General features: G+C 36.7%; 1 protein-coding gene across 1 annotated transcript; it reads left to right on the plus strand.

The window, feature by feature from the left end:
- The first annotated feature begins 1 nt into the window (after nt 1).
- LOC122077967 lies at nt 2-2,578 on the plus strand. The gene is made up of 7 exons (XM_042643850.1): nt 2-76; nt 183-380; nt 468-560; nt 652-762; nt 859-1,285; nt 1,402-1,449; nt 2,454-2,578. Exons 1-6 carry the CDS (start codon nt 2-4, stop codon nt 1,410-1,412), a joined length of 915 nt encoding a protein of 304 aa, XP_042499784.1. The 3' UTR covers nt 1,413-1,449; nt 2,454-2,578.
- Nucleotides 2,579-13,258: the final 10,680 nt, after the last annotated feature.

Genomic DNA, 13,258 nt, shown 5'->3' on the forward strand with positions numbered 1-13,258 from the left:
AATGATGCCACTTAACTATGAAGATTGGAGATATGTTCCAGAACACTATAAGGAACAACTTTGGAACCATATCCAGGTATAGTTTTATCGCATTAATTAATTTATAATCCAACATTTAATGTGATAGTGTATTGTGGTTTTTTTTGTTGGTCTTTAATGTCTAATATTTTGCTATATTGTAGTATAAATATGAAATACCAATTCAGTGTCAGAAACATGTACGCCAACAAATTAGTGGCATATGGCGGGCGTTCAAAAAAGAATTGAAGAAAGAAACAATTAAGAAATATGGGTGTCTTGAAAATTCTCAACCAGATGATAGGGTCCCAGCAGATCAGTGGCGTGATCTTGTAGCAATATGGACATCTGCGAAAAAGAAGGTAATATTTTATTCTTCTTCAATCAAAGTTGATATTCTAATGTGATTGTGGGTTGACCAATTTTAATGATGTTTCCTAATATGGTAGGCAATTAGTGAAAAAAACAAAGATAACAGAAAACTCCAAGTTATGAATCATAGTTCTGGGAGGATGAGTTATGCAAGAGTGGGAGAGAAGCTGGTATGTTTTTATGCACATGTATGAACATTAGAAATTTTAAAATGTTCTTTTGAATTTGGCTTTGTTCTAATAATCATGTATGTTTGTTTAGAGTAAGGAGCATCCCACTGGGAAATGGCCAGGCAGGGTAAAAGTATTTTTAACCACGCATAAAAAAAAGGGAACTAACCAACCTACAGATGAGAGATCTGGAATTGTTATGGTTAGTATATATATATATATATATATGCTAAATCTTGATTATTGTTGTGTTAACACTTGGCCTTTTGAATAACTTGGTTTTTAAATTGATTTGTAGGCCAAAATGAAGCAAAAGCAGAGTGAGTTGCCTCCAGAGTTGAGAGATAATAGTGATGAAGAGGACAATATCTATAGAGAAGCTTGTGGCGAGGAAGGCCATGGACGTGTGCGTGGTATTGGGCTTGGTGTAAGCCCAAAAGACATGGAGCTTACAAAAACCGATCTTGCGGTCAAACGCAAACTTAAAGATGCCAAAGACATGTTAACCCTTGAGTTTGAAAAAAAGATGGAAGCACAATTGGCTGAAAGGGAAAGGAAGTGGCAAGAAGAGATGAAAGCTCAACAGGAAAGCACACAAGCAGAGATGAAAGCTCAACAAGAAAGCACACAAGCAATGATGGCTATGCTTAACACTATGAAATCCGAAATGGACCGATTAACACAAGCCTCAATTAAAGGAAACTCACAGAGTTCTGCGCAATTGGGTAAGTTACAAATTTATTAAATGACTTTGATATGTTTATTTTAAAATTTTATTAAATGACTTTTGTAGGTTTATTTTATTAAAAATATATACGACTAATTGGGATCATTCGACCAGGTGAAGATTAAGGCCATTGCATAAGCTTCCCTCATTTTTTGGTATATGGTAAATTAATTTGTACTCTTTACCAATTCAATTTGATTTTTTTTATCTTCTTCTATTATCCCTTACTGTGGGTTTGTAACATAGATGTATGTTCCAATTCACAGGTTGTGATGCAAGCCCTACGTATGTGAGGAGAATTGCAATAGTTGGTCCTAGCTAGGATATATTTTTCATCTTTTATGACATTTGATATCTTTTGGTTTCTTTTTTTTTTTGTTTTCTTAATTCTGTGAATTTTTTAAAAGTCAAGTGTGGTGAGAACTCTATCTTTTTACATCACAAACTTTGGCTGATGAACTATTAGTTTATGCTACCAAGCAAGTATGAACATATATTAACTTTTTATGCCAAGTAATTTGTGTGTGGTCGGAATTATATTGTCTCACATTTCATAACTTTTGTAGGCAAGATTGCTTTTAATGAATTATTAGAATCTCTATTTATTGAGCTTATATCTTTGGTCATGCAATGGGCCATAGTATAATGCTTCATACTTTATTATTACACTGTGATTTAACTTTAGAGTTTATGCAAGTGGGCCTCTTGAATGTGGCTGGATACTAAAATTCCTTGTTGTCTTTCATAAATAAGGTTGCCGATGAAGGCTTTATCTCTCCTTCTACATGGCATATTATAGTATCTGTCTCGACAACCAAGCAATTCCTGTGGGAGCTTGAGGTATTAACAATTAATTACTAAACTGTATTGGTCACCAAAGATGTGGCTCTCTTAAAACAACAACTAGAGACCACTTTTTAGAACTTATTGGAGATAGTCTTGATGTTGACTATTTCATTCCTTCATTTTTATACTTATAGCTGCTTCATTTAGAAACTTATGTGTATGCTTAGTGTCTTAATATACTATAGCATTATCTGTACTTACTGTTTTTTGTCTTGATAAAATGGGACTAGTTTAAGACAATTCCGATTCTCCAATTCCTTTGCTTGTTAATTGATAAACACTTAAGTTTCCTAATTTTCTCTTAATCTTGTAATTGGCAGAGTATGTCCCGGAATATGATGAGATTTGAGTTGATATGGGAGGTGGAAAGACTAAGTTATGTTCTTGAATCAAGTCCTAATTATTGTATATCCTTTTTTGGCTCAAAAACAATTATAGCTAAAGCTATCATTCATATCTATTGTATCCACTAAGAACATTGATCATGTCTTTTTTGGGTACAAGTTTCTTATACATGTTCATGTTGAATACAGTTTCAGACTTTGTTTTTGTGTGAAGAAAATCTGGAGTGAAAAGTGCTCATTTTTTGTCTCTCAAGTCTCAAGAATGATGATCATTTATAGCTTTAATCTCTATTTCTTTAATTTGGGTTTAGCCAACCCTGGATTGGGTTTGGGCAAAATGTTTCTGGTTTACAGGGTTAGCTAGCAAGTATAGGTATATATATATATATATATATAAAAATTCGGTCGCGGTTATTATAAACTGCGGCTAATAATTTGAGCACAATAAAGCAAACCGCGAGTATTGATAAACAATTGCTGCGTTTTTAATCCGCGGTTAAATAATAATTTAGTTGCCTCATTTTTATAAACTGGGGCTAAAGTAAAATTATCAAGAGCCAGGGTTTTTCAAAACCGCAGTTAAAGCGCAAATTACTGATCGCAGTTTTCTTAAACCGCGACAACAGAATGCATAGCAACAATCGCGGTTTATATAAACCGTGGTAAAAAATAATTTACTAACTACAGTTTCAAAAACCGTGGTCAAAACAAAGTATCTAACCACAGTTTAAATAAACAGCGGCAAAAGAAGCCTTTTCATTTGCCACGGTGGTATTGGCCGCGGATTAGCCGCGGTTTGAAAACCGCGGGTATTGACCTTTTTCCACGGTTATACTAGCAACCGCCGCGGTTAAAACCGCAGCTAAAGACCAATTTTCTTGTAGTGTATGTTAGGAATATAACTAGGAAACACAACACGGATCTCATCTCGATACAAAGGTTTATAAAATAGAATAATACTGAGGTGCAGGTTTTTAAATAGTTGAGTCAGATAAATTTACCAGTAAGCAACGATCAGCCTTTCAAGAGTCCACCTCAATAATTTTGACAGATTCCAACAGTCAGTTTCTACTCATAATGAATTCAAGGCATTCAAGGCATAGGTTGGTGGGAGTTTATAAGGAATTGGTAAGGTCTTATGCATAAATTGTTAATGTATATCTTATTTCTCTTGTATATGAGGAGCTCTCCTTGCCTTTATATAGTTTTAATACATACATAATCAAGGTAATATACTGCTGTCCCGATCTCAAGGTCATGGCCTTAACAAACAGCTGTTTAAATAGTAAAAGATGAACAAGTAGTATTTATTACCTTGACGGGTGGGGTTGCATTAGTTACTTCAAAATGTTGGAGGAACAGAAACAATCAAGAACAGGGGAGCACAAATTATGTCATTGTTTCGAGGGTGTGGTTAAATCAAGAAGCCTACTCACTCAAAGTGGAAGGGCTACCAGGGGAATCGTATGTTGGAAAATAATCCATAGAGGTAAATCATCTCATCTCATAAAACATAGCCAGTAATTGCGTCTCAGATGGTTGGGTAGATGTTTTGGAGCTTCCTGAAACACATGCTGTTAGGTTGGGCATGTAATGCCAGATCAAGAAGGATATGCTGATGTAGGCTTAAGAGAGGGGATAAGAGAAGAAGAAAGAGAGGATAAGGGGCTGTGAACAGTAATTTTAGAAGAAAACAGACAGGGGATAGGATACGGTTTGGAAAGAGATCCAATTAAGGAAATGTGAGGAATGCTACCTTGATTATAGGGTAGCAGATATGTAATATCCAATGCCTAGTCCGATATGTTCTAATTTCTAGACATATTTCTGATTAAAATATGTAACCAATACCTCAACAAATATTTCTGATTAAAATACGAGAAAGACAAACTGTCAGAAAGAAAAAAGATAATGAATCGAAACCAAAGTATTAAAACTCGGCGGTAAGAATCGGTCAAGGATCCGAAATCGTACCGTTTTCTCGGATCGGTCATGGTATCGGTTAGGATCGGTCAAAAAAAATTTTAATCTAAAAAAAATTCAGGAAAAAAAAAAAAAGTTAAAGGACGAAGTATCTGAACTACACGGACCAAAATTGGAAGTTCAGCTCTAACAGAAATTGATTTTCCAATTTTGCAATCTCCAGGTTGCCATACTGGAGGCAGAATTAGATGACGAGCAGAAATTGAATCGGGTTCTTCAATGTGCATTAGATGGACATGTTGTTTTTCGTCCATCACTTTCATCGCTGTTACCACTTCAGGTAATTGTTTCTACCCCATGAATTATCTGCTTCCCTTAGGAGGGAAGAATAACAAATAGGATATTGATGCAGGTGCATGTGCTTCTTGCAGAACTGAAAATGGTTGAAGAAGAGATCATTTTCCTGGAAAGGAAGGTAGAGGAGCTAAGACTCTGTCTGGATCAAGAAAAGAAACTGATCAGAGAAAGAAAAGCTTCCCTAGGCTCTGCTTCAGAAATCCATGCCTTTTCTTCTGCAAAGTTTCTAATAAGTTAAGGATGAAGTTTATGTACTCTCTAGTAACCACCTCTTCTTTTCTTCCACCCTTACTCGGCTTCACCACCATTGTTGCAGACGTGCAGCTCCCTCAGGACCCGAACCCTATCTCTCTCTCTCTTTCGGGCTTGAAATGATACAGTATTAAAGACACTATTTAATTTCTAAAAAATTTTCACCCCCCATATAAAAAACTTTTAGGATTCCGATACCGATAAATGGCAATCAAAATAAGATTATACATTCTAAGTACGTCTAAATGCAAACAGTATTTTGCTTGTTGAACATGATATTCTTGAAATGCAATTGGGATGATCTTCCATTTTTTTTTTTTCCTTCGGCGGAAGCAGCATGGATTAAGGTATTAATATCGACTGTGATCAATATCGATATGTATCGATGAAACAGATCGTATTTTGTTTTTTATTTTTTTCATCTGATATAATACGATAAATGTCAGTTTCATTTTGATACTAATCGATACCATGAATTAAAACCCTGAGTAAGGGGATTTCCTGTGGACCCTACCTCCCTTTTGTCCAACTCAGCGAACAAAACTAGGAGAACGTGTTATCTATTTAGCTCTCCCATCTGTTCAACCTATTTCAGGAAGCTGGTAAGCCCTTTATTGGAATTAAACTCCATGTGAAAATCATCTGCAGTGGTTGTACTGGTACAATGAGCATTAGGTGGCTGAGAGCCCCTTAGGGAGTGTGTCTAATGTAGGACTAGATCTGAACAATCAAACTAGACCCAACAACAGAAACTTGTAACCAAAGAACAACCAAAACCAGCTCCACAGATATATGAGAAATCAGACTTCACATAACAGTCTAGTAGCACTATCGATCTTAAGGAATATTAGCACAAAGAATAAACAAAGAGAGCAGCAGCCCTTAGAACTAAACCAGGGACTGACAAAATGTATTAACCACTTCAAGTTCTTCTCAAGTATGATCAGGAGTCTAGAAATCAGCAGTCATAATAGCAGAGATGTCGAATCCAGAAAATAGAAGCTAAAGCCGCTAGAAGACAAAAAATAGGGAGATTTTGAATATCTCTCTACAGGCTCCTCAGAAACAGTCCAAACTAAGGTCAATCCTTAGTTGGATAAACAATCGATCAAAATCTGGGATCAAACCGAGGGCTGGAACTGCCCTTTTTAGAGGAGACCGATTGGCAAAAACTGCAGAATTTTCTGGGCAGCAGTTTAAAAATAAATACCTGGTTGTAGCAGCAATATTAGCTTGAATATAGATTGTAAAGAAGAGAAGGAAACACACTAAGAACCCTCCTGGACTTCACGCCGCAAGGAGTCACCTGGATCAGACACCAAGCCCTTCTTCCTTGATCAAACACAAAGGAATTCTCTTGCAGAGAAAGCAGCAGCATCAGCCATATAGTTTGTCAAAATCGTTCTAGGCTTTTAGGAGCCTCCTCTTCTTTATTTATAATGTTAATGGGGGAGGGAATTACAAAATAGAAGGTTCTTCAAAAAGGAAACTAAATATTCTCCTAATACAATAGTTACTAAAAACTGAAATTGGAAACTAACTGAAATTAGAAACTAGTTGAAAAAGGAAACTAACTACTAATGACTTGACTCAATTAATAACTTGACTCCTAAGGAAGCAAATATAACTCAAATCAAGCCCAACTAAAAAGGAAACTAATGAAAATAGAAACTAACTAGTAATCCCGTATACAATCTTAGACCCTCCCTTTTAGACCCATAAAAGTGGCCTATTACACTCAAAACACATGGGATCAAAGGCCCAACATGTATGGAACCCAACTCTAAGCTTATTCCTAATAAAACAAGCCTATTTAGGAAACTAAACTGCATCACTGTGGCTCAACTAATAACGCCATCTCTTGTGTCATTTTTCATAGTATTCTAGGTAAAAATGCACTTTAAAGATCTCATGACAGAAGGGGAAAAAATGTATTTCAATTTTGGCAAAAAAAGAGTCATTCTAGGTATAAGAAAAAGGTTATCAATATCCTTATACCTTTCAGTATTAAAAAAGGTTCTATCAAAACAAAAATGTATTCTTTTTCTATATAATTCAACCAGGAAACATGTTATACACACAATATGACACAAACATTTAGAAAATAAGAGAGGATTACCAGACTTCATATAACAACTAGAACATCTGCCAATTACTACAACTATTCTTCTAACCATTTAGAAAAATCTAACAGTTGTTACCTACGGCAAATATGTAGTAGTTTGGAAACACTTTATGATCACATAGACCAAAAAAAGGCCTGGAAAACCTTTCACTTTAGTTAGTCCAATTTATTATTTATGAAGTAAAGGACCAAAATGTCCCTTTGTTTTACATAATAATTGAACTCTTATGAAAAGGGCATCCTACCAATTGCTAATAAACAGGAAAAGTGAAATGGCAATGTCAAAAAAAAAATATTGAAAATGACCACACAAATGTATATAGTGAATTTTACATACTCATTAGTTTTGAATTTAACAGTGAATATGGGAAACGATTCTAACTAAAATGAACCTGAAAGTCGCACACTACATGATATTTTAAACGAACATGATATTGCCAATCATTTCATCAAGGTGAACAAACAGAAAGTAACTCTTAACTAAGTTGGTGATATTAAATATATTCTATAATATTTTAAAGTTCAAATAGGCTATGAACTAGCCATTCATTGTGTTACAGATAGCATGAGAGGGGTCAGCTGGTTGCTACTTCTAAACCGCTTTTTCTTGCTTTATCTTCTACACTTGTTTGGCTTCACTAATCTCACAGAAATGACCACACAGATTATTCACTGTTATGAAGACGTCACATGGCTCCTGGGTATTTGGAATTCCATAAAATAGAGAGATAGAAACAGAAATTACTTTTCCAGGTACGCGATTGGTCAAAATGATATACAGGCCACATGATTACCAGGAAGCCTGACCACAAAACTCCACCTGGATTACTAGAGGCTGGTCATGCAATTCATTAACTGAAATCTGAGACATGCCCCTATGATGACCTGGAAGCCTGACCTCAAACCCCTGGAAAAACACCCAAAACTATCCCATACATCATGGACTATGTTACAGAACAACATTTAATTAGCGAAAACGATAAACAGGCCACACGCAAAGCATAATTATATCTCTTCCAAGAGCTTGACATAAATTTATCTTCCACTCACGACGACTTTCAAACACCACATTTAACTGCATATAGGCAATATGTACCATCAACCAAGAAACAAGAGAGAAGAAAAGAGAGGAGGAAAAAGCACAAAGCAAAACAAAGAAAAACAGATACCTGAAAAGAGAGCTTCACATGGACATACCAGTCTTGCAATTGAGATACTTTATAAGTTCTTTAAATCCAATTTGGCAACCCAAATTTCTATTGAATCAACCCCTCTCCCATAATAGAAATTATCCTCTACTCAGAGCCTAAAAGAAGAAATAAAATAAAAACAACTAGAGAAAAAGAGAGAGAGAGAAAGAACTCATAGGCAACGTTTGACAACGTTTCTGCCGACACAGAAATAGCAGAAACACAAATTCACGTTTCTGGGAACAGAAACGGATTTTTGGGTGTTTGATAAACATTTTTCTTGAAACATTTTTTGCACACATTTCTGTTTGATAATAGCCATTTCTAAAAACGTTTCTTACAGAAAAAATTGTTTAAAGCAATATAAAACATTATATTTATTTAATTTAAAAGGAAATCATAACCATTTGCAACTCCTAAGACATTGGAGGAAGTCCTTAGCTATAACATATCTACCCCACACCCCCCCCCCAACCCAATAACAACAACACCAGCAACAATAATGATGATGTATCAATATTTAGATATCCAAGATTAGTAACCATAAAGAGTGAAATTATGCCCACATGTTCAATCAAATGAGGCTGAGACCAGTACAATTACAGTTGAGAGGCAACCACAAACTGAACCTACAGAAAAAGGCAATTCAGGAAAAAGTAGAAAACAAAATTAATATAGCAAAACAAAAAGCAAGGGCTTGCAACTGCAGATACTAGTGGGCACCACTAGTTCAGCTGAACATCCTCAATAGTACAAAGGGACTTACTGAGGATGAGAAAAGATCACAAGGGAGGAGCAGCACATCAAACAAAGACATCACAAATATAGAAACTAATATAAGCATCGATTAATGAAGAATCCATAAAGTCTGAAGGTAGTCATAAGTAGCAAGGGGTGGCTGCAGCATGCATCAAAGAGTTGCCATGATTTTGCAACTCTAGCATAATATACAGGCTTCCATCCATCAAAAGGAAATTATCATCAATGATGAATGAACAGCCTGTGCAGAAGAATAGGAGTCAAAAATCCCTGCTTGACTGACTTGTAGTAATTCTTTCTGTGGTCAGTTCCCCTTACAAGCCCATCTTCCTCTTAATAACAAATTGAGATAATGGGTAACGACTACAAAGAAAATAGGTAGAGTTGAGATTATGGGTAACGACTACTTAAAAAAATAGCACCTAATACACCAGTGCAGCCTAATAGAAAACAATACTAATTACAACCACAACGGAGGAGCATTACAGATTAAAACTCAAAAACGGTCACCAATCACCTCTTCTACATCAATGCATTTCAAATAGCCAAAGATCGGCTGAAAATTCCAAAAAAATTACAGGAAAACAGAGCAAGGCCACTTTGAAACGAGCCATCACATACAAAAGCATATGTACTGGTAAATTGTGCTCAAAATGAATACAAATATGGGGTGAGCTAAAACAAGCCATGAATACAAATATAAACATGAAATAAATTTAGTGATCTATACAATTTCTACTGAAATAAAAGCATATATACTGGTAAATTGTGCTCAAACAACGATCACATTGATGTATAACATGTTACTGATGCTTAAAAACAAATTCCTTTTAGTTTTCAAAAATGTTCTAGAGAATGATAATGCATCAAAAAGCTCTTGTGAAGCAGTAGAAGTGTTCCAGAGGACTAAATCACTCTTTAAGCTAATTGTGCTGCTTCAAGTTCATCAAACATGCCATAACTATCTCAGATATGAACCCCATTTCAAATATCTGGCCATACATATTAAGATAAATGTGGTCGACCCAACCCTAGGAATCATGGTTGTTCTCCTTGTTAAGTTTCAGTATAACACAATGTCACCCTCAACTGTTAACTGATTGAGGCCTTTTAACAAACAGAATGTAGACTAGATTTTGTTTGGTTCAATTCATGCTTTCTGAAGAATTGAGGATGATGGATGTGGACTAATAAAGCTGTCCATCGAAGAGATTCTTGCTCCTACGAGAAGAAGGAGAGGAAGAAGTAATAGCTACTTAAAAAGAAGAAGAAAAGCAACATGCAAGTTGAGCCACAAGGCATCCTAACAAAACATAACCCGAATCAGACGATCATCAACAAAATACACATCCAAAATCAACCAAAGATCACAGTTCCAGACGCTAACAGAAAGAGAAAAACAAAGAAGAAGCTTAAACAAGTTAATCGAACAAAGACAACCCCCTTTCTGGGCATGATCAAAGCAGCATTACAGAATAAAACTCACAACTGGCAAATTCCACCACTTCTACATCAATATACTTCAAATAGCCAAAGATCGACTCAATAAGGAGCCAAAATATGGCGTCCATAATCGAAACTTTGAGAAAATTAATCCTTAAAAATACTACCTAAAAATAACCAAATCGTACCTGTAGAAGCGAGGAACCAAAACCCTAGTAAAACCTCTCCAATCCTCCCGTTTCTCCTCATCTTCTCTCCCTCTCTCCCTCTCTCCCTCTCTCGAGTTGCAGAGGGAAATGGAGTTGTTTGAGGTTGAGAAGAGAAGCGTGTGTTCACAGATCCCTGCTTCTTCCTCGGCTTGTCGCCAAAGAGTAGGGTCTACAGTAGTCGGTGGGAAAGTCCAGCCGGTAGCAGAGCTTTTGAGGGTTCACTTTCACGAGATGTAGAAGGAAAGCAAGCAAGTTTATCAGGAACAAGGCACATATAATTACAGCCTTCGGTCATTTCTAGAAACGACGAAATTTGTCCAGTCCCATTTTAGGTGTTTAAAATCGAAAAACAGAGAAATTTGGGTCTCCCGTCTGCCCTCTGCCCCTCTTTTTTATTTTCCTTCTCGGTGTTGATTTCAAAAGTAAGTTACTGATTGAAGACTCACAACTCACGAGTAGGGGTGCAAGTTTGGCCCCGATGGTCGAATCTGCCCTTGATCTGCCCTGATCCTAAACAAGTACTGACCCAAAAATTTTGGCCCTGAGGGCTAGCCTGACCCTAAAATTTCTGACCCTGAGTCATGGTAAGGGCGGATAAGGGTTGATGTCTTTGGCCCGCCTAGCCTGCCCTAAACCCGACCTTAATTGTTTTACCCTGACTTTTGGCCCTGGTTTTGGCCTGACCCGGCCCTAATTTTTGCCTCTGATGTTGACACTGGTTGAGACCCTGATGTTAACCCTAAATTTAACCTAATTTTATTTGTTTGACATTGAGTTATTGACACCTCAAAACTTCTAATATATATCTTCTCACCGATCTCTCTTGCTTTTTTTTACCAACAAAAAAAAGATCTCTCTTGCTTTTTTTACCAAGAAAAAAAATATATATATATCTTGCTCTCTGCGCCTGAGGAATCACAGAAGTTCTCTGGGTCTCTGCCGCAGAAGTTCTCTGGCTCTCTGCATCTCTGCGTTCTTTGTATTTTTTATTTTCTTAGGATGTTCTCCTCTTTGTTTAACATGACAAGGGTTTTGAGATCTTCAGATTGTTTGCCTTATTAGGATGATCTCTTTGTTTATCATGACAAATAATTGAAATTTTTTTGATTATTTACTTTCTTAGGATGATATCTCATCTTTGTTTACCATAATAATTGGAGTTATTTGTATTGTTTAAATGTTTGTTTTAGGATGTTCTCCTCATGACAAATAATTTGTAACTTTGTATTTTATCTCCACTTTCTTATGAATATTTTTTATTTTTAAGTTATTTCATATTTTGCAGGGTCAGGGTATATCTAACCCTTTATGGCAAACCAAGGTCAAGGTCAATCAGGATCAGGGTCATCCCGCCCCGGCCAGACCCTAAAAAATCAGGGCCAATTAGGGCTGGTATGGGTTGGGCTAAACCCTGAAGGGTAGGGGCGGGTTTGAAGTTTTGCGGTCCTGAGTCAGGGTCAGGACGGGTTTGGGCCCAGTTAAGGAGAGACTCAGGGTTGGGCTAGGGTTTTAAGAAACCCAGCCCAACCTGACCCTGTTTCACCCCTACTCACGAGGTATGCCCACTCTCACAAGGCAGTCCTCGTCCTATTATATTATATCTACTTAATTATAATGGATGAGTACAGTTCAAACTTCTGCAGTCATGCACTCTGCAATCTCTGCACCTTGCACCAGAGTTTGAATTGAGTAGAGTCTCTGCACCCTGCACCCTGCACTAGATTTTGAATTTGAACTTTGAAACTTTAAGCGCGTTGGTTAAGGCTGAACACATTTTTAATCTCCCCAACCTAATGATTTCGAACATCTTATGGGCATTTGGGGCTGAGGAGCCGGTTGACGAGAGGGAGGAACTTTCGGATCGGGCTCATCTCGGGATGATTGCATCCTTTAATTACAATCCAAGGACTGAAAGGGTTTGATCACGTATTTCAATATTAGGAGAATTAACAGATTACCTAGAATTGGGTTTTAATTTACAAAATTACTCATCCTATGTTTATGTTTATAGAAATAATAAAATTGAGTTTGGGTATTTTGAAAATACCCAAAACAGTGCCTCACTTTTACCTGTATACACTTTTTGACATTCTTACCCTCTTCTACCTCACCTTTATCGTATTCTTCCTAAACATTCTTATGAAATAAAAAAAGAAGGGGGAAAAACCACGGGGCATTGTTTCACCACTTCAACCACTCTCTCTTGGGCCGTTGCCTCCACGGGGTTCACTATTCACAGGTCATGGACAAAAAATATACAGAGCATATGCCTCTTCTTCGTCTCTCTTTCCTCCTCTTCATTGTTTATAGAGAAAAAAAAAAACTGAAAATCACTGCTGCTCCCTAAGCATGATCTTTTTTGAGATATCTAGCTCCACCACTCTAGCCATTTCATAGTAACGGTCACTAATGTCTCATATTCCTCTTCGCTTTCCCAAGTGGACTCCTCCCACTTCGGCTTCTTCCTCCTCTCCAAAAAAACCGTCATTTAGACCCTAATTCCTCCCATTGGCACAACAAAAT

This window comes from Macadamia integrifolia, chromosome 5 (genome assembly GCF_013358625.1).
Source record: "Macadamia integrifolia cultivar HAES 741 chromosome 5, SCU_Mint_v3, whole genome shotgun sequence".
NCBI classification, from domain to species: domain Eukaryota; kingdom Viridiplantae; phylum Streptophyta; class Magnoliopsida; order Proteales; family Proteaceae; genus Macadamia; species Macadamia integrifolia.